The following is a 27,109-nucleotide window of genomic DNA, read 5'->3' as shown; positions in this document are numbered from 1 at the left end:
CCATTATTTAATTCATTTCATGCAATTAAATAAACTTTAATAGATTTAAGTATACAAAAAAAAAAACTTTTGAACAATATCTTTGTATATAGATAACAAAAAAATAAGAGTTTTCCATTTCAAACTTGAAATTTATTTATAACACAATTCATAAATTTTAAAAATATATATATCAGAAAAACTGAACTTATATATGACTTTTAAGAGCTTACTGTTATTTGAAATAGAATCCATGAAAAAGTACATAAATCCCAGAATAGTTGGAAACACTTACATTATTTTTTTTGTAACAGAAGAATTTCTCTTCCACGTAATCAATACAAAACATTGTCCATTTTCAACAAATACAATTTTCTTTTAAATTAAAAAACTAATTTTAAAACAAATTATGTTGAAAAATTATTTATAGCAATAATGAAGAGGCAAAGTGAATCAAAAATACCTGTAAAAACACCTATGCTGTTCTCATTTTGTTGGCTAATATTGGGCAACACCAATGATGGAGTAGGAGAATTGTCAGCCACAACCTCCTCAGCACTATCCACGGAACTTTGATCTCTGTCATATTCATCTGGAGAATTGCCATTTAACAGAGACTCTGACATTTCATTCGTAAGTATGCTATTTCCATTATCACTGAAGGCTGCACTTATTGGGGGCAAGGTCCAAGCAACATCAGGGCTATTTATGTCATTCGAATTATCCGTCTGAGAATTATCACATACTTCTTGCTGACTTTGCGAACAATTCATATCAAAGACACTTTTCAATATGTTTCTCAAGTCACTTGCATAGTTAGTTTGTAGTTGATCAGCAACACCTAAACATATTTCATGGTTTAAACTAACTAATAATTATTCCCAAATAGTCAATAGTTTAAAAATAGCACATAACGATACTTTTCAATTGTCAAAACACATATTTAGAATAGTGACCCAGTTACAAAAAAATTTACAATTACCTAAGATATTGAAATATAATACAATAAAAATTCAACTGCACCAATGATGTTATAAAAGTGACTATGCAATTTTTATTAAATAAAGTAAAATAAGTATATAAATTATTATAGATTTTATTAGTGTTAAATGTTAATAGCATAATTCCACATCTCATGGTCAAACTAAAACTAGAAAAACACTAAACATGTTTAAAATTAACTATAGTTTTATAAATTCAATTTTTTTTTTTTTTGTGCCAAATATAACAAAGAAAAATTAAGCATTTATAATATCCTTCACAATTAAAATTCCACAAAATTTTTATCACAAAAATATAATTACACATTTTTTATAATTAATAAAAGTATAAAGAAAAATGTGTAATTATCCATATGTGAATATCCACATTTGCATGTGCTAGCCGTAATCTAAACATTGAAAAGGAAGCAATTCTTAGAGCTACAAATGTTTAAAAATTATTTGGCTTAAAAGCAGTTTTGCAAAATTTATATCAATTGTGCATGGTTTTTAAATTAAGTGGATGAACAAGCAGATAATATACAGTTAACAAAACTTGGAAAATATGTATATAAGTGAAGTAAATTACGAATCATAATGAAATAAAAAAGAATATTTACAAGCTATAGCATCAAGACTTCTAGAAATTACGATTAGAAACATAGCAGAAACATTAACTAATACTTTAAGAAGGCTACATTAAAAAAAAAAAGAAGTATTTGCAATAAATAAAACATTTTAAATTTCAAAAATATATAAGTATACCTGAGACACAAACAAATAACTTGTGTAAAAGATCCCTGCTGCTTTTGAATCTTGATCTTGCTTTATTTCGAGATGCTATTTCTGCTGCCTGTAAAGCTAAAGCGATTTCCTCATCGTCTTGACACTCTGAGTTATAGGAACTGGTGTCTGGGCTATTTATAAATATTAAAGTAAACTTTATTCACATAGATAAAATAATAAATGAAAATAAAATTACTATCATTGTCCTAAGCATTATCGAAACAAATATCAAATACCTAATCAATAAATTAATTTTAGCCCTAACTGTTGATTCAAAACTGAATAGAAAAATCTGACTGCTTTACAATCAAATAAACTAATTCTAAACTTTATTCTATTAATAAATAATGCGTAACAGAAAATTTTCTATTTCAACTAACTTTCTTTTAAATTAAATTTAACTTTAATGACACCAATTTTTTTTTCTCCTTTTTCTAAATCATCTTACTTTAATACTCTTGAGCATATAGCTTCATTCATATAATTGCCGATTCACTTATGAATGGCATCAGTTTCTCATACTACGACTTTCTACAAAAATTATATCATGCCCTGATTGTCGGAAAACCACTTTTTATCCTAGTTATTTTTCTTCCGCTTTTTTTTTTGTTGCCTTTCTTAATTTTGACCTGTTTTGTATTTATCATTCTCATGTCTTGTAAATAGGCAGAGTGCATGTGCTTGAAACATGCAAAGTTTTTTCACTTTACATATGATCCAAATAAAGTCTCCATTAACAACTTTAACAGATTAAATATTCATCAAAAGCATTAAAACAAAAAAATAATTTGAAAATTCAAGGAAATTATTAATGTGATGTAAAATAATGATTATATTCACTTCGTGACAAATAATTAACTATATGATTAACTGTTAATTTCTGTAAAAAAAAGTTTATTCTAATTTCTATAAAAATTGTAACTTCTACAAATAATTTTTTTTTAAATTCTTTTTAAGTAGAAAAAATAAAGCAATTAATGTGTTATTAAGATTGCTTTCTAAAGTTTTTGATTATATTTTCAGAATTTAAGAGATTATAATTTTTTAAACATTTCAAAATTTAGGAATTAAGAGAATTTAATTATGGAATTATATATTTCTTTTATATAAGCAGTGCATTGCTGTACAAAAACAAAATCGAATTTAATGTTGCAACTTACCACACAAGCTAATTTTTAAAAAGTTACAACATGAATATGCATTAAGAAAATCTACATACAGTACAGAACCCGTTATCCGGAAATCAGAAAACCAAAAAACCGGAACGAAATTCGACAAATTTTCCCGCAATTTAAAAAAAAAAAAAAACATTTCCGCATAAGATTTTAGGATTTTTCTTTCTTTTTTGAAAGATGTTTACCTTACCATCATTTTGGAAATAATCATTAGTGTATTACTTCATCGTTTTTTCTTCTTTTTAAGATTATTTCCAAAAAAAATATTTTTTAGTTGGGTTTAACAATAAAAAAAAAAAACGGCTTTTTGTAGCGATTCAGAAAACCGGAAAAATCAGTTATCCGGAATAGCGATGGTCCCGATCGTTCCGGATAATCGGTTCCCTACTGTACTTTATTTTTAAAAACTTTTTGTAGTACCTACCACTTAAAAAGCAATCAAGAAATAGACATATGTAATGAAATAATAAGAATGTAATTGATTGTTATGGAAACATTTTTAAAAGAAAACAGCTTTTAAATAATGTTATAAAATAATATGTGTAGCAAAAATCACTGAATGAATTTACATTATGAGAATAATTTCTATAAAGATTGGAAATTTAAATTATTAATACAATGTAGTATTTCATAATATGTAAATATACTAATTGAAAAGCGAAATGTGTTAAATTAACAAAAATATATACTACTTTTTTTCTAGGGGCCATAAAAATCACCAAACTATTATCAATGCCAGTGATTCGTAATTTATTGTGGTGATAGGTACTACTGGTATTGGGATAATAGATAAGTGATAATAGACTTAATTTGCAGTAAACTCAAAAAATTTTGAAAACTTTGTAGGAATACAAAAAGAAATTAAAAATAAATTCACTGGGAGGAATATTTTCATTTTGGGGCAAAACACTGCACATGGTTGAATTATTTGCTTTCATTTTATCTTTCATTGCTTGATAAATGTTTATTCTTCGAAAGTAATCGCTCATCGTCCAAGCTATTCGTAGATACTGACAAATGTAGAATAGCCACTTATTGATAGCCAGTTTAGGATAATTATGTCTTAGATTTCCAAAGTCAAATGAATCTGCCTCTAATTCATTGACAGTTGCTTTGCAAACATTCAATTTGTAGATTCAGATGTTTTCAAACTTGTCATTAAAATGTTATTTTGAAATTTATACACTCTCTTAAATATTTTGTCAATAGTACATTGTCAACTGAAAAGCTTCAGAAAAGTAGTAATTGCTATTAAAATGCAAGAAATAAAATAATGATTATCAAGGAAATTTGCCTCATTACAAACTTGCAAACTCAGTAATAGGTGTACCTAACAGGGAGTTTAAAATTTTACAAGCACTTGCCACATGTTAGTCTACAAAAAGTATGCCTGAATGAAACTAACATGAGAAAACAGTTTTTCTAATAACTATTAAGACATGAATGTACTAATTATTAATCTGTAAAAAAAATGACATTAACAACATACATATTATTAGTTAAAGGACAAATCTGAAGTATTTAAGTATTAGGAATTATTAAGTGGGCGTCAACTCCTTTCAGCAAAAGGAAGAAAAAAAAAGGAAAAAAACATGAATATAAAATAGGAACAAATTTTAAATAAAATTACATTTAAAAAAAATCTCCTGCTCTTCTATTTGCTTTGGTACTGCAATTTTAACTTTCAATACTTTTTTTAATTACTTGGATACTAAAAAGAATAAGCTAATTTAGTTTATTTAACAACTTTTTCCAAATCTTCAGCATGTTTTGCAATATACTTTTACAGTCATAGCACTTAATTTATAAATATAGGTACTGTATTAATATTTCTTACAGCCCCCAGAAGCATAGTAGTACCTAAAAATATTACCTTGTAGATTCCCATTCAGAACTTGATACACTAGATATACTCTGACAGCTAGAGCAGGAAGAGTAAGTTGCTTCACTATTCTCTTCCTGGCGCAAGTGTTGTACTCGGGGAATCATAAGAGGTGAGCTATTGTACAAACTATTAGAGTTCTGTGCTTCAGACGGGTGAGCATGACGATAGTTATCACTACAACACCTAGATGGTGATTTTTCATTCTGTTGCCGTGCAGAAGGTTGTGAGTTTTTGCTACGGCCTTTTTTAGTCCTTTTTCTAGGCGTCTCTGAAGAAGCATGTGGGTGGATAGGAAAAGAGCGGCTCAGTAGTCCATGGTGATAGGCACGAGGGCTATTTTCTAAAGAAGAACTGTACTCTGAAACTCGTTGGCCTGGAGGTACGATTTCAACCTTCCTCATCACCTGTCTCATTATTTCTCTGGAAGGAGTCAAATGCTCTCTTGAAGAACTATTGAGGTTGCAAGTACAGTTATCGTGGAGAACGCTAAGGCGGTTTTCGAGTGAGGATGCAGAATGTTCTAGAAAGGTACTCTCTGAAGCTGGTTGAGAGTAAACATCGTTGACAATTTCATTGTTTTCGATGTGAGGGAGACTAGTTCTCAACCCGGCTTCGTTCCACGAGTCCTCATACTCTTTGTTCTCTAAAATTTGATTCTGTAATCGTGTGTTATTACTTGAACTAGTTTGATAACTTTCTGCATTTTGCAAATTACAAAGCATTTGATTATGATGGGCAGGCGCATTGCCTAAATGTTGGCTCATCGGCCTAAACCTTTCATCACTGAAAGATTCTTCAATATTATCTGAACGAGTCCTAACACCATCAGTTACAGCCTTGTCTCGAGTTTCATCACAATCTGAAAGTCCAAGTTCATTTGTGACAAAATTTTCATTATTACTGATATAAGATTTTTGAACATTGTTCGTTGTACTTGAGTTATGATATTTTACCTCAAATTCTATGCTATTTTGATTTTTTTCATGCTTCTTTTTATTTGAAGAATGCTTTTCTGTGTTTAAAGTGTCCTCTGAATTTTCAGGAATACCATTTTCTGTTGTTAGTATACCAAAATTATAAGCATAAAATTCATGAATAAACTGCTTGCAGTTCAACTGATTTTTATAAAAGAGAGATACAGAATCCTCTGAAACTTTTAAAGATATATCATCATTAGCCTCTGACTTATCATCAATCTTTGGTTCTTCCAAGCTGCACAACATCTTTTCAAGTTTATGGAGTTCTTTTTCAGTCAAAGTCCATAATAAATCTCTAAAATAAGAAATAATATTTAGTAACTTGTATTTTCATTGAAAGTTTCAAACTATCTCTTCATTAAAACAAACAAATAACACATTTTACTGAACATAACACATTTTAATCATTCTGAACAGCAAAACCCCCACTTTCTTTAACGATTTCTGACATAAAAATATTGATTTTGTCAAGCATGAAAAATTCAAAGGTTTCCACAAACACACATGGGCCTTAAGAAATTTAAATTGTGGATGTAAATTTACTGAACAGCTAGTTTATTTTTCTTAGCTACCACAGTAATATTTAAATTATTATAATATCATTTAGACCACTCATATCATTTATATGTATTATTATTAAATTCAATTTACACACCACTTTTTTTAAGTTCCATGGGTATCCTGAAGCGATTCTTCAAAAAAATAAATGGAAAATTCATTTATCTTTAAATTTTTTTTTTTTAATCAGGCATGAGATTACAAAAATAAAATAGAGAAAAATTTAAAAAAAATTAAAAAAATGTACAAAAAATAAAACAAGAATGTTGTGTGAGACAAATTTATCAAAATCAAACTAAACTTAAAAGTTTCAGATAAACTGGCATGACTTTAGTCAGTCAAATACAAAAAAATTTTCCTCGAACAACATTTGCCTGTTCATGCATATTAAACATATCTGCCCAACACAATATGTTCACTTCAAACTATTGTTGAAAATTCTTACCTTATTTTAAACAGTAAATTGCAGAAAGGCCGGAAAAGTTCAGATATATCTGATGAATCTTTCTCAACATTGAATGGACCATCAGGATAAAGCAAAAGACCCCTAAACAACATTTCCATATATTAGTCACAAAAATTTAAATAAATATTTATCACTGACTGTTACTAAAACCAAATATTTTCAAAATTTAAGCCAAAGTTAAAATAACACAAATTTGCTACTTTATAACTATACAATTTTAACAGAAAACTTATACACAATACAATATTGTTAGAGTAAAGCTTACAATTAAAAAAGTATTGTATTTTGACATATTTTTTATTTATTAAATCTTTGGAGAGAGAAGAAAACCCATTCTAAATATTAAACTTTTGTTATCAAAAAATAAAAAAACATTGAAGTTTTTAAAGTTAACACATTGTTTTGCAACAAAAATTTATAAATTATAAAAATTTTAAATGTTTATATAGATTACTTTTTCCAAGTTTTTACCATCACAAACATTGTCCCCAAAAACCAGTAAGTATAAATGTTAATAATTTGATGTATTTTCAAAAGTATTAATACTTAACATTTTTTCAAGTTTAACAAATTTATATTTTTGCAGTGGTCAATACTTTCATTACTTAAATAAAATTTATCAATGCTCACAATATCCTATTCAATAATTATCATTGCTTATAATATTCACAATATTATCTTTTTGATATGTTATGCAATCGATAATGATCACAATCTATATATATATTTCTCTTACACGGCGACAAAAAAAAAAGCCTCATTACAACTCCCCGAATGGCAACGCTAGAAAATCGACCAATGATTGCCGCTAAAAATGTCACATACCAAATCTAGTTGAGGTGGCTCAACATGTAGCGCTTTTAAAAACGGAAACTGAAATAACCTGAGAGAGCATCAGCTGCGACAATCTCATACTATTAAGCTGGGCAGAAGTGAGTAGTCTTTGTCGATAGATCTCTATTTTAGTATTTATCGAAAGCGCTTCTTTTCACGAATTTACCAATATTACGAATTTAACGAATATTATGAATTCATTTGACGATTTTTGATTTATATCACGAATTTATTTGTTTTATTATTATTAGTTATTCATTGAAAAATGAGTCTCAGTCATGCTGTTACGCTTTAATATTTTATACTATAGCACATTTCTAATAGGTTTAACAAATTAGACGTCATTTATTTGAATTCAAATTTATTTTAATGACTTAGTATTTACTAAAAAGATGTTTGTTTTTTTTTTGTTTTTTTTTAAAGTATGGGATTTTAAAGTATATGGATTTGAATGATTGTTTTGAATTCTTAGAATTTTGTGCATTCGTAATGTAATGAAGTTAGCTGCGAGCGAAGCGACCTTGGTTTGCGAAGCAAACCATATAAGATTGCGTAGCAATTTTCGGGGGTTGGCGAGCGTTAGCAAGCAGGGGGCGCAGCCCACTAGTATCATTAATTATCTATTATTAATGCAGATCAAAATATTGTAATATTTGATACGCCTACAGGGGTCTGTCCAGGCCAAATTTACTACCGTTTAGCGGTACCTTCACAAATTCAACTTTAGAAAAAACGGTAGTTACACAAAATACTTTCTCTTAAAATTTTATTTTTGTATCCCATAAGAAGCAATAAAGCCATATTTTTACCATTTTTTTGTGTTGATTTTTTACCATAATTTTTAATTTTCACAAATTATGTCTAAATTTTCACAAAATAGGTATCTCTCAGAAAAACCTAGACAGACCCCTGGCCTATGTATACTATCGCAGATGATCATTTAAGTAAACCAGACTCTAGTAAGGTTCCTATGAGTTGGCAAACTTAGCTTCATGAATAAGTTTCTCGGACATATTGAACTAACAAAAGAAATTTTTGACTTATTACTTACCAAACAATGGCAAGCCTAGGAATTGTAAACATTAAAGATGGATCATAATCATCTACCATGTCTTGAGTCACCATTCCCATTTTTAAAGCTCTACATAATAAAATACAAGATAGAACATACATAAGAATGAGAGATAACTTCATAGCAATAGAAACTAAAAGTCTTTTTTTTAAACTAAATATTGAAGTATTATAGCTAACTCATTATTTTTTCTTAGTCTGAATTAAATGAACAAATGACATAATGAAAAAATATATAATACAAATGACATAAAAAGCATAGCTGCCAACCTTAGGAATAAAAAATGAGGAACACTATATGCGACAAAATTATACGCACTAATTATGAGAGTAAGATAAAAATTTAACTATTAAATCATAACATTGATAGACATATATTTAAATATGTAAATTAGTAAAACAAAACTATAAACACTATCTTTTGTGGGAAACTTATAATATTAATATTTTATAATTAGGAATACCGGTATAATAATTAAAAACAAACATTACCTATTAATATATAATTATTTATCTCCAAATTATAAAACACTGGTAAATAATAATCTACATCATAAACAAATATTTCTGATGCAAGTGTTTAAATACTACAAAAAAAAAAAATCCAAAAATAATAATTTAGTGAAATAATCAGCAACAGACAGCTATTGGAATAATATTTTCCAATAAAAAGCTACTAAAAATTACTTTAGCACAATAATCACAGGATGCATGCTTGTGGCGATCAGAAAAAAGGATTGGTTTAAAATCAAAAATTTTATGAAAATTCAAATTTTTTATAAAAATATCAGATTTGCAGATTGGATTTAAAAATTAGGAACAAATCCGAAAAATTCTGAGCAGTTGGCAGCTATGAAAAAGTATGTATTTCAGCAAAGCATTTTGTAAACAAAAATATTAAGAATGGAAATTAAATGATAAAATAAATTTGAGATTAAAAAAATCCTATTCATGTAATTTTCTGCTAATGAAATTTAAACTTCTTTTGAAATTTGAGAAAATAAAAACCTGTAATTGGAAAAATTAAAATTATATAACTACATTTAGGCTATTATGAATACTAAAAAACAAAATAAAAAAATTCAAGATTATATAATACAAAACATAATTTGAGCTAATTGTTAGCTGCATAAAAAGCATGCAAAAAATATTTTTAGTACAAAATAAAATTTGTATTTTCATAACTTTGAATACAAATAGCATATTTATTTTGCTGTTCAATCATACTCTTTATTTTGTAAGTTAACATACTATTGAAATGAAATTGCTGATAGAGTAAGAGACACATTTCATATCATGGGGTCATTTTGTTAATGTAAAAAAATATACTTCATCTTTTTTAGTACCCCACATGGCTTGTACAAACAAAATACAGAAATAATAACAATTAATAAGTATTAAATGTGAAATTCTTAACAGCAGAATAGTGTCAATCTGTGTTAAAATTAATACCTTATAAGAGTTTCAGAGAACAAAACCACAATTTCTTGTTGAAGGTGATATTCCTTAGCACTCTTAATAGGAACCATAGCACTTACGTAGCTGTTAAAGAGAAAAGTAATATAATACTTTTAAAGAACAAGAATTAGTAAACAAATTTTTAGTTACAAAAAACTATCTAAACGAAAAAACTAAGAAAAAGTAGAAAATTAAATTCAGACCATACATTCTTTTTAACCAGTTATCAAGTACATAAATTTACTTTTAAATATTTTCTAAACTGTAATTTATGTTAATAACTAGTTTTCTACCCAAAAAATAACTATATTATACTAATAATAATCAAAATAACTGTTTTAACTTTTTTTTCTTCCATTTTATATCTTATAGAAGAAAATAAAAGAATGATACACTACGAAATTTACAAAATCACATAAAAAAAATTATACAAATAAATATACCATAGTTCGAATTCTGCAAAAAGCCTATCAAATATTCTCAAAGCTTCTCGCACCTGCAATGAGATAAAAGAACAGTCCAGTAATTAAAATATAAATTTACATATTAATAAAATTTCATACATCTCATTAAACATAATCATAAATTATATTTCGCTTTAATTGTAATGGAAATATCAAATTATATTTTGCAATTTTGTTTCATCTGCTAAATAGTTGCTGAATTGCATTTTTAAATATTTATTTCTCAAAAACTAATTGACCAATACCACTCAAATTTTATTGACATTTGAAACTCAAATTTTATTGATATTGACAAAAGGATTCAAAAATTCCCATAACTTAGAGTTCAATTTGTTTTTCAAATTTTAAATTTAAATAATAAATTATATTGAGCACTAAATAATCATTGGATAAATGAGCTTTACAATTGTGTGTAAAAAGTGTTTGATTCATTTAAATTAGTCTCTTACGAAATACACTTCACAAAAAAGAAAATTGTCATTCATCTGATTAATTATATGGACCATATTTTCCGAATTGTAGCTATCCCCCATCCCAATTTCACATAAAAAAGAGAATCCCAATCTGTTAAGTATCAAAAGAAACTATGTTTATTCAGAGAAAGTAAAATTTTGCATCTCATTTTGTATCACAAAATATCTGCTTTAACTAATCAGCACTAAGTTATCCCTTGGAAACATAAAACATTAAGATTATAGGTAAGATAAACATTTGTGTATGTATGATCATTAGAGATGAAAAGCCATAAGGAATTCCACTATACATTCAGCGTAACGTTTTAATACTATTTGGGCAGATAGTGTGTTAAAATGCGATAAAAATTAACACAACTTACAATCCATTTCAGAATAATTTGATATTAAAAGAGTTACCGTATATTCCGGCGTATACCGCGCACTTTTAACACAAAAAATAACATTGGAATTTACGGGTGCGTGGTATACGCCGAATATAAAAAATTATAGATTAAAAAAATTTAAATATAGAAAAATACTTTTATTTTAAAGAAATAACATACCTTTACCTATATACTTTATTGATTTTCGTTATTACATAAACAGTTCATTATATTCGTCTTCCGTTATTTCTTCAGGCGCGTCATCACAATCTGTTTCGTCTTCATCATCTGTGTTACCCTCATCCATAAATAAACAGTTATCTTCTGATTCGAGCAGATTATTTGAAATGCTGCATTTTTTGAATGATTTTCTAACCATCTCAGGCTTAATTTCATCCCATGCTTTTAATATCCATTAATATCCATCACTGTTTCCAAACTTGCATGGCGCATATGTCCTCCTTTCGTAAAGGTTTTCTTGCCCTCCAACATCCAAGTGTTCTACTGTTTTTTTAAATTGGCTTTAAAAGCAGACGTCTAATGGCTAAACTAATGGTGTCAATCCGCCCGGAATAACTGCCATATCGGTGTTACATTCTTTCAACAATTTTTTTGTATTATCTGTAAGGTGGGACCTAAACATGTCCCACACTTAAAGGCTTTCTGGTTTTCTATAGATACTAGACGAGATACTGCACATGTACAATCCAAATTTTCGTGCGCGTTATACGAGGAGTATATCTTAAAATTTCAAATAAGTTATTAGAAATTACGGGTGCGCGTTATACGCCCGGGCGCGTTATGCGACGGAATATACGGTATGTCTTATTTTATATAAAAGCAAAAAGAATTTTAAAAGAATTAAAATTATTCCAAAATGCCCTTTTAAAAGAATCTAAGCCACACTATAGAATAATTTTTTCCAAATTTATTAATTCTTGTTAACTTTTTAACTAAAAGTAAATCAAAACAATTTTTGAGTTACAGACTCTTCAATAGTTTACAAAGTGTTATGTTAAGAACTACAAAACTTAAGTTAATTTTTTTTATAATTTCTCATCAAAAAGAAAAACATATGTATGCAAAATTTTTCTATACTTCAAAAACCTTCAAGATTAAAGTTTGGTTTAACATGAGGGTAAAAATTAAAACATCCTCCATACACAAGACTCTTACTATTTCCTTATTTTAAAATGCATGCCTAATTTAAAATATATGCACAAAATATTTAAATGCATTCACAAAAAGGATTTTAATATATTTATATTAAAATTGTACTTTTTTTCCCAAGACAGACCTCATTTTTATAATTTAAATAAATGCATCTGAATGTTCTATAATATTTAAAATAAATATACATACTTATATTTGTCTTGTAGAGTAAAATTAACAACACAGTATTAGTAAATAAATATTTTTTTTTAAAAAAATACGCAAAAATAATGAAGTGGAATTTGCAAAGAGTCAGCTTTTTCTTTTAAAAAATAAATATGCTGTTCCAATAAAAATAAAATACAAAGTAGATTTACTAAACTCATTTAACTTACTTTATCCGAATATACAAGAGAATTTTTTAATGACTGTTCTCTTAAAAGGCAACGGACATTATCTAAAGCACGAGTCAAGGCTTTAGCCAGAGGCCTCATGCTGGCACTTTCAAGCTCTCTGTGAATTATATTAGAACCAGCAGCAAGGCACTAAATAAAGAAAAAAATTGATGTTAAGAGATAAGATATACGAAGTACAAAATTATGAAAAATACAAAATATGAATAATGATAAAAATAAAAACTATGGGCCATGCTGGCTCAGAGGATAAAGTGCTCTCTCGGGTTCAAATTCCAGAGATGGCTGGTCAATACAAATCCTGCATCTGGCCTGCACTGACCACAGGGCTGAATAAAATATCATCAGTGGTTGATAGATCATAGATTAGAATCTCTTTGCCATTAGGCTTACTATGGGAGGTTTCTGTGATTTTCGTCTTTTAGTAGTGCAAATGTGAGTTAGTTTCATCAAAAAGTCTTCCACAAAGGCTAATTTGTCCCAATGCATGATCCAGGAGCTTCCTTGCCTTCTGGATTGGGTTCAAAATTACAAGGCTACGAAGTAAAACATTGATTGTCTAACTCAATTCTCAATTGTAATAGTTATTCAACACTGGTTATGAAAGCTACAAACAAAAAAAGGATTTCTGCTATTCCTTTATTTCATCTCAAATATAGATAAAAGGAATAACCCATTAATTGAAGCTATCACACACATAAGGTTTCAGAATTTTATAAATTGAACAATCATTTCAAGAGTATGATAGTATTTAAGTATTGATTGTAAGGTTTTTACACAAAGACTGTAATATAAATATAGTAGTTAAGAAATTGCAGTTAATAAGTTAAAGTCGCAGTTCCAAAATTCTTTAGAGTCAAGGTGGCCTTTTAATTAAGAACTTTTAATAGCTTCTCATCCTTAATAAGGACTCTCTAGTTATAAATAAGATAGAAAAATAAATTAAACTTGAGTATGTGCTATCTAATCCTAATGATCTGATACCTAATTCACGTGATTTACAGAATTCAGCTCACTCTGAAACCCACAGCACACATTTAAGTTGTAGGAAATAAATGGTATAGGAATATTTTAAAATATTAAATTGTTTTATATATACTATAAATAAAATATCAAACAAATTTCAAAATTAATAGCATTTAAATTGTGATAAGAAATCTGTGACCAAATGATTTTTAAGTCATTTACTCTAATAAATAATAAGTTTGATTAATATGCTGTAAAAGTTTTTGTATTTAGCATTTTTAATTTAAGAACAGTTTTAATGTTATCCAAAGGGAAAAACGAAAAAGAGATTCAATCTGGATTGTTTTAATCAATCTCAAAGCAACTAAGATTGATTATTTTTGCATAATAGTATGCAAAACTATCGGAAAATACTCTTTTTTGATCAGGAACTGGTTCCTAAAAATTAGAATCCAATCACTAAAAATAGTAATAACAGAATTACAAATTTCAGCAATGTTTAAGATCAGGAATGGGAAATTTCTTCAACAATGGAAAAAATAAACAAAGAAAAACCCCATGGAAAATATCGCCCAGGAAGAAATAGGTTTTTTCGAACAAAGTGAAAAAAAGGGAAGATAAAAAATTTCAAAACAAAATATCAAATATTAAAACAATTTGTAATTGCAATCTGGTTTTAATAGTAGTACTAATTTAGTACTACTATTTAACTAGTAGTTTAGAAGTAGGAAAGCAACAATTGGGAGAAAAATAATTTAATGAATTTCTTAAGAAACTGTATTTTACGATATTTTTTGGAAATTAGTATAGTAAATCCTAATTTTTAATAATATGAAGAACTGCTGAAATGACAATCAGATTTTATTAATACTACTAAATCAGTAACTTATATATGTAATATAAACATACACATTACTAAAAAACACATATTGAATTCACAATTGGAAATAGCATATTATTAAATCAAATACTGTTGTTATGTATGGATATTCAAATAAATTCTTAAATATGATATAAATTTTAAAAATTCTGCATAAAAAATTATTTTTAAAGTAATGTGAATATTTTTTTACTTCCTGGTACTAAATGTATTAAATTTAACCTATTCTTCTACTACTTCTAAACATTTGTATTGGTCTTATTCATTTTTTTTTTTTTCAATTCTGCACAGTTCCATACCTGCCAACTTTTATTCCTATATTTAAAGTGGTAGTAAAATGTCTTCTATATATTCCTTGCATTTATAAACTTAATTTATAATATTTCTGACCACCACTATTTTTTAAAAAATTAAGCATATATTAATAAAATACTATTGTTTTATCCTACATAAACTTCTCAAAATTACAGCGTATGTTACAGCCGAAAATTTTAATTTAAATTCCATTTTACTACCACTGGCAAAAATCATCGTCAAAAGGATTAAAAGTTGGCAAGTATGCAGTTCTTCCAGTCTTCAGGATGAAATAGTGAATAAAAAACCTTCTGAGCAAAATACCAACCCTGTCAGAGACCGATCCAGACTTTTTGCAAAAGGTCCTTTTATGAAAAACAAACAATTTTTTAAATCTACAATTAGCATTAAATCTAGTTCTTTCAATCAGGTTCCTGTTTTCGGCAATGAGTAAAAACATGGTGCCATTTTTATAATTGAGAAAAACAACAAAAGTTGTCCATTCTGAAATTATTCTACTCCCCTCATACTATGTTCAGAGCAATGATTAATGATGCCATCAGTTCTATTTTTCAAAGGTGAATTTTGCAAATGGTCTGTTTTTATGACAATTTGTAAAGGGTTCTTCTCCTAAATAGTCAAATGAATAATTTTTAGTAATATACTAAAAGTAAAATACCTTTTGCCATTTATTTTAAACATATAAAGCTTATTTGATGTTTGTATGATCAGAACATTTTTTATTATTTAAAAATTATTTACATACAGTCAAAAGGGAATAAAAATAACTAAGAAATTACTTCTGCTCCAAACCAAAGTTGACCAGCAAGATTTTCATGAAGAACATCATCAGGAAATTTAGCACGGAAATCCCTATTTGCCCTTATATCAGGAATTGCTTCATCCATTATATCATTGCAAATGCTTAATACCTATAAGACAGAGTAAAAGTTAGAAGCAATCAAACAAGGAAACATGCCAATATATTATAATTTTCTATTCAACAAAAATAAAATTTCGAAGTTAACCTAGAAGAAATAAAAGAAAACCTTAGAAGAAAAAAAGAGGTGCAAAATTCAATGTTCAGTTACATATAAACTTAGAACATACATAAAAATATATCCTGATAAAAACATGAAAAGCCTTAAGAGAAATAAAAATAATTAAACATCAAAATTATTTTGAAAGGAAAGTTTTTCAAAAATATAAAAAACAAAAATATAACAAAAGTTCAGATATTTTACTCTTTAAAAAACCATGAGAGTTTAACCATGGAGTCACTCGAAAGAAATTGTATAAAATATTACTGTCAAGTGGGGTTTCTCCATTGAATGACAGAAAAAAACCGAGTCTGCTGCACAGGAAGTAACCAAGTTTTTTCCTGATCTGAGTACAGGGTTAATTAAATGGTAAAAACTTAATATAGAATTTAAAGTTTTATACTTACAATACAATACAAATTATTCCAGTAAACATTAATATATTATAAAATGTTATTATGTTTGAAAATATGCAATTCAAATGTAGTAAAGACTTTGAAGGGCATAATAACTAAAAAAAACTATCAAATGGTTGTCCCTCTTATACTTAGGTAATTTATAAATCAGATAGAAACAAAGCAGATTAGTTGAGAAAAGTTGTTTGGGAAATACATTTAACAATTTCTCATTACAATTTGAAGTTCAATTTTATTTAAAAGAAAAATTTAAAATTCATAATCATTATAAAATTTTTAGAAAATGCATCAATTTAATGGGTAAATTAAAAAATATTTAACAGAAGAAACATACAGAGAAATAAGGAAAATAAGAGACTTCTCTTGCTATCACAGATTTTGGTTTAATTTTTGTTCCCTCTTTTTCTTTTCTTTTTTCCCCTTGCTGATTTTTGATAACAAAAATATGTATTAAAAATCTAAAAACAGACAAATATATAATAAACTATTTAAAAAAAATGCTGATTACTTAATTGTATTGGTAGGTATAATTTTGTCAGAAAAATCAATAGAGAATATCAAATATTTCTAAAATTTGTATTGGGTGTCGTCATTGTATTTCAAGTTTTGAAGAATACCTGCTGAGGAGAAAAATAAACATCAGTTTATTAGTTTATTTGTGAAAATTAAATCAAATTTATTAAAAGAATAATTAGAATCCCCCTTGACAATTTAATTGGAATATGAGGAGAGATGTTAAGCTTTTGAAAACAATGCACATCCTGAGATAAATTTCACAAACAGATTACAATAAAAAAAATAATTAAACTAAACATGGTATTATTGTAACAATATTTATTAACTGCTCACTAAAACTTTGAAGGAAAGTTAAATTTAAACTTCAGAATGAGAAATACAGTAATCAACTTACTTTATCTTGACATATTCGAAGCTGACTAACCAAAATGGAACACCTATCTGGATCTGTCCGACCATCAAAACTATCCAGTTCTGTAGCAACCATAGTAAGTTCTTCATCAGCCCAATAAAAGAGAGCCAACTTAGAACTATCTTCTTTCTGGAATCAAAACGAAAAGCATTTAAAGCAATTACTTAAACTCTTTATATTGCAAGATGATTAAACCAATATGCAAAATAAAAAATTTTAATTTCAGAAACAAATTATAATTATACAAAGATAACTACTTCAATGTCAGATGACAAGTACCCAAACTTTTATTTCCACTAAGTTGTTACTCGTTTTTGAAATAAAAACTATTAATGATAATGAAAACTGGAATCAAAACGAAAAGCATTTAAAGCAATTACTTAAACTCTTTATATTGCAAGATGATTAAACCAATATGCAAAATAAAAAATTTTATTTTCAGAAAAAAATTATAATTATACAAAGATAACTACTTCAATGTCAGATGACAAGTACCCAAACTTTTATTTCCACTAAGTTGTTACTCGTTTTTGAAATAAAAACTATTAATGATCCCACATATTTTAAAAAAGGAATGTTTATGGTTATATTAAATAGCTAATAGTTAATATTAACAGATATACAAATTTTAAAAAGAAATAGTCAACATTTAGAAGCAAAGAAGTACAGAACCTTATGGACACCCTGTGTTATACAATGTGAATAAATAGCAATGAATACATAGCTACCACTTTGTACAATCAGTGGGAAAGATGTTATAAAATAATAATAATCATCATCCGACAGCCCAGGATGGGCTTTGGCCTTCTCAAAGAGTTTTTCCCAGGCTAGCCTTTTTCCTGCTAGTGTTTTCCAGTTTTTAGTTTTTAAGACCAAAAGGTCTTTTCTAGGCCATCTATCCATCTCAAATTCGACCTGCCTCTTTTTCGCGTGCCAACTGGTCCGGCATTGAGAACTCTTTTTGCGGTACGATCTTAGTCCATTCTGATAACGTGGACTGCCCATTTTATTCTTTGTCCTTTAATAAAGTGTTGAAAGCCGCTTTTTCTAAAGAAATAAAAGCCTGTTCTAGTGCTATAAGTGTTCTAGCAATAATGTCTATGTCATCAGCAAAGGCCAACAGTTGCACAGATTTATTAAAAATATTTCCCCTGATGTTAATGTTGGAATCTCTTATCACTTTTTCTAATATTAAATTGAAGAGTAGGCATGCCACATTATCCTGTATTTTGACCCTAGTTTTGGTTAATGATAATACGGTTTAGAAGAAATTCCTGAAACAAAGGAGTACACAACTTTATGGACACACTGTTTTGTACATTAACAATGTGAGAATATAAAATAATGAATACATAGCTGCCAATTTGTACAGTCAGTTAGAAACATGTATAAAGTGTTAGTATAAAAATTTCTCAAAAATTAAGTTACTTTCTAAATACTTAAAAAGCCAATTTATCAAAAAAATATATCTTATGTATATATTTTTTTGTCAAGGTAGGTAAAACAATTTAAGATTTATCTTTTGAAATTAAGATTTATGCTTTAAAACAATGATGCTACTACTAAGAAAAGCTTCTTAACTATCGCCCAAGTTTGCACATGTGATTAGTTTACTTATTTATGTTTAATATTCCATTGAAAATAGGAATGCAGTAAGTGATATTATCAAGTAAATCTTAGCCACTTTACTTAGCCAAGACACAATTTTAATAACAAACTGACAAAATTCCGAATTAGGAAACAGAAAAGGTATCCTGTTCAGAGCGGAAAAGATTCTGATACATTGATTAACAAAATAAATAAAACAATAATTTAGAGTATTGGTATATTACAGTTATTTCCATGACAATTAAAACAAACTTACAACTACAAAATGTATTTAATCCTGCAAAGCTTATTAAGGCAGTTAATGTATTTAAGTTTTTAGCCTGTATATCCTGACAAATATCTTACAAAACTGGATTTCAGTGCAATTAAATGCAATTCAGAATAGCAAATTTAAAAGGTAGTTAGATTTTTAAAATCTTGACTACACGTAACTTCAATTTTTACTTCATTTAAAAATAAAATTTTTAAAAACTATATTTTCTATTACAAAGGATTTTGAAAGATCTTTCAGTCTTTTATGAGCCTCATCCCAGCCCTAATATTATGACACAGAATTTTCAAGATATTTCAAGATTTTCAGACTTATGAAACTAACTGTATTGTACTAATTTTTGTGCATGTAAGATTTTTATTCTAATTTCGACTTATTTTTTACAGATTTCGTAAACATTCGATCAATAGAACCCTGGGTGAACCATCACTAAAGAACACCCATATCTCATTTTTAGACCACCACTATCTATAGTATATATACATATAGTACTATAGTATATATTAGTAGTATAATGAATTTGTCAAATATACAATTAGATTAAACTAACTTTAGGTAAACGCTTACTTCTAAAATTTATAAAAAAAGAAACTGTCCTTTCATTAAACATGCTGCCACATTCGATTTTACAAAACAATATAGTCCCACAATTTAGTAAATATTCTACACATATGAAATTTTAGGTATTTTTTAAGTCATCCAAATACAATAATTCTATTACATTAATAAACTATTAATTGTCTGCAATGTTTTCAATTTATGATTGACAAAAAATGAGCTTTAAATCGAAATATTTTTATGTTTACACATAATTTCGAATAGTAATCAAAATTTAATTTATTTCAGACATTTAAATTCATTCTAAATCATTAAGGATTTAATTAATTTGGAACGAGAATTCTGAATAAAATTAAACTGAAAATTTAGAAAATTCTAGAACTTTTCTGATAAAAAGCTTTAAACCGATTACTATAAATGAGGATTGCTTCATAATTTATTAGTAAAACTTATTTAAATATTCGAGTAAGCAATAAAATGCGTTAAAATTCTATTTGAATAGCGTTTTTTTAGGAAACTTACTAAATTTTAGAGAATTTTCAGAAATCTGTTTAAAAAAAAATTTTTTTTTTTTAAACTAAACCAGTAGACAAAGCGAAACTGACAAAATCTGGTAGTCTACTTGAAAATCCAGCTGAGTTGGCAACTATAACTAAATAATTTTTTCCTTTTACCCTTTTGCCATTTAGTGCATTTTTTTCTTCAAGACGCATATTAATTGTCTTTCATTACTATCGTTATTTATTTATTTTGGCATTATACTAATTGACACTCGAAATTAAGTTTTGGTCATCAAACCATGTAAATGAGAAAACTGATTGTACAGGATTCAGAAAAATATCAAAAAACAAAAAGATTTTTGAAACTTCATAAGCTTTAAAGAAAAGTCACGAGCTGTTTTCAGTATGCTTAAAGCAAATTTAAGTAACCATGCATATTCAAAACAATCTACGTCGAACAGGTCGTCTCAACTCAACATGCAACAATCACCCAATCGAATAAGATAATATCGCTGACAAAAATAAAAAGCCTCCACCCACTATTCAATTGCAACCAAAAGAACAACCTTTAGAAATTGGACAACTATACGCTTCAAATCTCACTTCTTTAGCCTGTTTTGGTAAAACGAAGGGATATGGCGTAACGGTGATGAAATGGTGTCATACGGAGTTGTGACGTTACATGTCCCGCTTTCCCGGTAAAAACTTCAGCTTTCACCGACACTAATTTGAAATCGTTTGACTTCGAACACGGCAAGATCTCGTCATCCTGTTCGAAGAAAAACGACGCACGAATGAAACGGTAGTTAAAGACATTAAATAATTAAATCATTGCACCATCACAATGAAAAGCGGCTCACGTGACCATGATTTCTCTATGAATAAAAAACCACTCATAAAAACTTAATACGACGCTTTGATTTTGGATGCTAGGTTACAAAAGTTATTCGAAATGTCGCTGAAGCATAATTGAATAAGGAAAATTGTGTTTAGGGGGGAAAAAAACTTTAAAGAATAGCATTTTTTTTTAAAAAAACTTTCGTGAAACAATGGACAAAAAATTAAATCAATCAGTATCTGGAATATGTATGCAGGGGTCTGTCCAGACATTTTGTGAAAAGTCCGTTTTTTGTGAAATTGTGAAAAAATTACTCACATTCTTTCAACCAGGGTCCGCTTTTATGAATTTGTGCAAATAGGGTCCGTTATTGCAAAAAAAAAAAAAAACTCTTTCAAAGAGTTTTTAAATTGTAAAGACATACAAGATTATGCTCAACACTGTAAAATTATAATTAAAAAAATTAAATTTTAAAAAATAAACAACAATTTGCTGTTTTTAAATTAGAGACGCAACATACAAATATTTGGTATTTAGCCTATACTGCTGAACGCAGAATATTCATTTCGGACGAATAATGGAAGAATCGTCTGCCGAAGACAAAACTTAATTCGTTTACATCCATCTTTCTTGTTTTCTGTCCTGGAAAGGGTTTATTCGATTAACAAAATAATAATAAACGATTAAAAGAAAAATCATTTTGTGAAGGGTCCGTTTTTAAGTTAAAATATTTTGTGAAGGGTCCGTTTTTATGAAAAGATATTTTGTGAAGGGTCCGTTAACGGACCCAAATTTCTTCTAAACAGATCCCTGGTATGTAAAGCACTCAAATACAAATACGAGACACCAACCAAACATAAATTTAATTTTTAAAAATGTAAGATAATTAATTTTGAAAATATTGACATTATAGTGTTTGATGTTTTGTGATAAAAAAAAGTTAGATGATAAATTTAAATCATTTCATATATTACGCGACGCGTAAAGTCTGCTTAGTAAATATTTAAAATTAATCTGCTTAGTTACTATTTTTAATGCTTTTAATTTAATCAACGAGGAATTAAGAGAAAAAATATTGTTTTGATAGATTTCATGTTTGTTTATCTAAAAATACTCATAAAAGTTCGATAAGGAAAATCATTCGCATTTTATAAAAATATTTTGAAATTTCTTTCTAATCAGCATAACTTTTAATTGAAAGTGGGACGGGGGGATTATTTGGTTAAAGCGCTTTGCAACAAATCATTGTGAAACTTTTAAATCATTGCCAAATTATTTTTCTTTAATTTAAACTCAACAAGACACAATTAACAATTATAGAAATATATAAACAAATTAATTTCGTACATTCAAAATTATGCAAAAATTTATAATCAGAGATTATTTCGAATTTAATCACGAACAAATAAATGCGTTTTTTTTCCAAGAGACGAAACAAGGATCCTCAAGGCTGGAAAAAAATTTCTACTGATAAACAGTTGTTCATAAATTGAAAAAAAAAAAGAAATAAAAAAAAATCGTGAATCTTCTTATTTAAAAACAGTTATTTTACAGTTCTTTCAATGTCGCTTATAATATACACAAATTAGGAAAAATCCATAGCTGTTTAACAGTCTCTTTTATAGAACCATTTAGAAACCAAAAATAAAAAAAAAAGCATTATAATTATTGTTACAAAACAATTTGCATCGATGTAAAATAACAAAAGTTTTATTCTAAGGAAAGAGAATAAACGATGCAACCAAATTGATGATAGCTACAAATGAAGAAATAAAAAGAGTGTTTTATAATGTAACTTTAAACTGAACCATCCTCAAAAGACAAGAAGGTTCAGAATAAAATATTATTGAAACAGGCTATCCTTGGACAACCATAGCAATTCTCAAATACAAATAGGAGTATTTATGTTCTAAGAGAGAAAAAAAAAATTTAAAAATGTAACATATCATTCAATATTCATAACATAAATCAAATTTGACTTTTATTTCGTTCATTTTAAAAATGGATATTTTCTGTTTCATAGTTCCAAAAATATTTTTGTAATCAATAGCTAGCAGAAATTTTAAATTTCGCCTAATTGAAATAAATTTTCTTCCTGAATTAAGGCACATAAAAAAAGCAAGATTGATTATAGCACACATTAAAAAAAAAAAAAAAAAAAAAAAAAAAAAAAAATTTATACAACAGTTTGATATTTTGTAATATCAAGCACGTCACAACGCGCCAACAACCATTTGGCGGGGGAAAGGAAAAAAAAATATTTCATGTTTATAATTGCGCACAAATCTATTTCTCAAATTTTCTACTTATTTTGAAAACTCTTTAAAACGGCTATATTAAATGTCTTTAAAGAGGAAAAACAAAAGCGTTTAGTCATCAGAGAAATTATTTCAAATGATGGCTACGTAATCAAAACCGGGGCACATAAATAATTTAAAAGAATGATTCATAATTAAACAGCAAAAAAAGGAAGGTGATCTAATCACATAAATATAGTGACATTATTTGCTATCTCAGTTGATGACATCATTGCCACATATCAAAACTCTGTATATGATAGTTTGAATGTAAATTTTACTGCAGATTATTTTATCAGTCATAAAAAAATTAATTTAGTAGATTAAAAAAAGTGTTTACATAACAAATATTTTATTATAATGAACGTAATCGTATCCGGTGTATGTCCTTCACGAAATTTATTTAAAATAATACCAAAATTTCACTCAGACATACTTCAACTCATACCAGTAATCGGATATTTGCAAGTGAAGTAATAAGGATATCTAGATCCTGATTGGATATTGAAACTTGGCATTTGTTTACGTTAGCAACTGTTCTTTTACGAGTAAGCTAAGCTATAAATGGGTAAGCCCGCCAAGTACCAATTTTACCGGGTTTTATTTTTTCATTAGAGAAAAAAAAATCGTTCAAGTGTGAAAAGATCACTGGATAGGAGCACAAATCACAGCATTTTTAATGTCATCGCCTAATTTTGCAACTAGAATACAACTTATAGTATAGCATATTGCAAAAAAAAAAAAAAAAGTTATTAGAAATTTTTTTGGTGTTAAAACAAAAAAACAGATTCAATCTCAACCAGAAGAACAAGGAAATTTGCATTTTATATATTACTATTTTTTTAATGTAATAAAATACACTAAATTCGAAAAATTAGAATATAAAAATCATATGAATGACATCTAATAATTCAACTAATCATAGGACTCATATTCATATGATAGAGCTCTCAATATTCAGATTATATAAATGCGTTTTATGGTATAAAAACTTAATGTATTCTTAATCAAAGGTATCTACAAAACTTACCGTGATCAGCATCAACACATAAAAAAGAAATATATTGGTGCATCATTAAGGGTACATGCCGGGTGCCCGATAACTGAAAATATCATGGCTGGCGCTTAATACTGTGGTAAAATATTTTTTAATTCAACTTGAAATATTTTCGACAAAAAAAAAAATCAAAACATAATACCCGACAGAACATTCTTTAAGTCTAACGTAGTTGGATCTCATCGCACGTACTTAGTTCCGTTTTAATTTTAATTTACTGTGCTCTGATTATTGTTGAATATATTGTTTAAAATTTTAGATAACAGTGTAAAAGTTTTAAAAAAATGGTCATTAGAAAATTTTACAAAAATAAATTTTATAAATTTTTATAAAAATTAAATTATAACAATTACGTTACTTTCCATTCTATCACATACCGGCTCTTAGAAACTGAACTTAGTTCTAAGATATTTTTAACTAACGTACACTCTTGTTCATATTTATGCACAAAATCAGCTTATATTCTCAATAATTTATAAACTCTTTTTTTTTCCTTTCTTCTTTTGCTTTTAAAAAATTTCAAATAATATTTCCAGTAATTTGCCAGTTAAACTTAAATTATCTCTAATTATTTTTTTAATTTACTAAAAACACGGAAATATACATGTGCAACAATTTACTCCAATTTCATAAATTTCAGATATAAAAAATAGATGCTACAAAATTCGTATAAACTAGTCACCGCTGATTTAGATATTCAGATATAATTCAGATTTACAAAATAAAGTAGGGTTGATAAAAAAAAAAATTTGATAAAAAAGATGTAATTTTGACACAATTACCTAATTAAAAGAGAAATAAAAATAAATTTTAAAACGATTAATTATTCTAACATAAAACAGGATAAAATAAGTCATTTTGAAACATTACAAATATTTAAATAATTTTCCTCGTTAAAAGAGAAAAAACACTTGGATTATTTTTTTTCCACTAGACAAATTATCGTTATTCATACGATCTCAAAACGCATCATTGGAACAAAATATAGAGACCTAACGTAAAGAAATGGAGCGGTTCTAATTGGATTCAGATACTCCCCATCTAATTTCGAGAATGATACCATTTCATGCGTGATCGAAGTCAGATAGATAAACAATCCTTTCACACAACCACATAAAAAAAATGTACGGATAATAAGGCTAAAAAAACTTATTTAACTATTAACCGTTGTATGGCAGCGTTCTGCCACCAATTCCTATTTAATAGAAATCAACAAAATACAACTGCAAAGGGTTGGCGACTAGTGGGCAAAAAATATTAACAATCAAACTAAAATATATTAATTAATTGAAATTTTTAATGTGTTTGAGACTCCACAATGCAATTTAATGAAAATAAAATTTAACGCATCTCCATTTAAGCCTACATATGATTCGTAAATTTTTTTTTTATACCGATATTGCCAGGAGCTTTGGTTTTCTTATTCTGAATCTGAAATATAGTATATAGTATAGATATTTTTTTTTTTTTTTTTTTTTTTTTTTTTTTTTTTTTTGTACGTGCGTTTTTTTCTCTTCTATCTTTTTTCCGTTCAAGTGTTTTAATAACTCTTTTCCTTAATAACTAAACTCTTCCCTTTTTTTTAATAATTTAATTATATGCTTCGACTTATTTTATTTATTCATTCGTTTTCAAAACCTTTTCTTAACCTCTTCCAGAGAAGTTGCCGGGAGGAGGGGTCATTCTTCGTTCTCATCTATATTAGTTTTTGTATACAACATTGTTTGTTATACAACATTGTTTTTTTTTTTAATATATTACTCCAAAAACATAGTAAACGTGAATGCCTAAAAAAATACATTTCTTTCGGAAAATATTCATAACTCTATATTTACTTACACAATTCAACCGCAAAATAAAGCAGTACAGTTTTTTTTTTTGTGCTAAAAAGAACGGTAACTTTATTGAATAACAAGCCAGTTCAAAAAACTTTTTTGTTAACTCATATTAAAAAAAAATTATTTTTACGTTACAAATTGCCCTAAAATAATACAAAAGCTAAATTAACATTTACCTAAATTTAAATACTTAGATGAGATACAGTTTTTTTCATTTCCTTTCAAATTAACCAGGTATACCGTTTTTTTTTTGTTTTTTTTTGCGTTTAAAATGTGTCTACTGTGATTTTTATCATTCTTACTATCATATATAGCTAAAATTATTAACTGAAAAATGTGCTTTAAAACATATTAGATACATCTAAAGCACATTTTGTTGTTTTAAATGTATTTTTATCAAAAGGACTGAAATCAGAACAAAGTGACGATAAGGAAGGTCAAATTCATTAAATTTAACATTTATTAATCATTAACAGCTTTTTTCAAAGCATGTGTTGAACCCAGATTTTTAAAAAAAAATGAATTAAATTGCTAAATCTCCAAAAATTAAGAATAGTTTTGCAATAAAATAAAAATAAATAA

General features: G+C 27.3%; 1 protein-coding gene across 2 annotated transcripts in view; it reads right to left on the bottom strand.

Annotated features, from left to right (window-relative positions):
- The window catches only part of LOC107440467 (lateral signaling target protein 2 homolog), a 68,653-nt gene that overhangs the window by 6,700 nt on the left and 34,844 nt on the right, over window positions 1–27,109 (bottom strand). For both annotated transcript variants that reach the window (XM_016053385.4, XM_043049038.3), the window contains exons 2-11: window positions 17,543–17,689; window positions 15,977–16,108; window positions 13,019–13,168; window positions 10,613–10,665; window positions 10,164–10,253; window positions 8,692–8,781; window positions 6,786–6,887; window positions 4,794–6,077; window positions 1,725–1,876; window positions 443–820 (exon numbers count right to left, since the gene is read on the bottom strand). In XM_016053385.4, the coding sequence (XP_015908871.3) occupies window positions 443–820; window positions 1,725–1,876; window positions 4,794–6,077; window positions 6,786–6,887; window positions 8,692–8,781; window positions 10,164–10,253; window positions 10,613–10,665; window positions 13,019–13,168; window positions 15,977–16,108; window positions 17,543–17,689 (2,578 nt within the window). The remainder of the gene's footprint in view (window positions 1–442; window positions 821–1,724; window positions 1,877–4,793; window positions 6,078–6,785; window positions 6,888–8,691; window positions 8,782–10,163; window positions 10,254–10,612; window positions 10,666–13,018; window positions 13,169–15,976; window positions 16,109–17,542; window positions 17,690–27,109) is intronic.

This window comes from Parasteatoda tepidariorum, chromosome 8 (genome assembly GCF_982258835.1).
Source record: "Parasteatoda tepidariorum strain Cologne lab strain chromosome 8, Ptep-v5.0, whole genome shotgun sequence".
Taxonomy (NCBI): Eukaryota; Metazoa; Arthropoda; class Arachnida; order Araneae; family Theridiidae; genus Parasteatoda; species Parasteatoda tepidariorum.
Note: the sequence above shows the minus strand (reverse complement) of the source record. Positions and strands in the feature narration are given on the sequence as shown.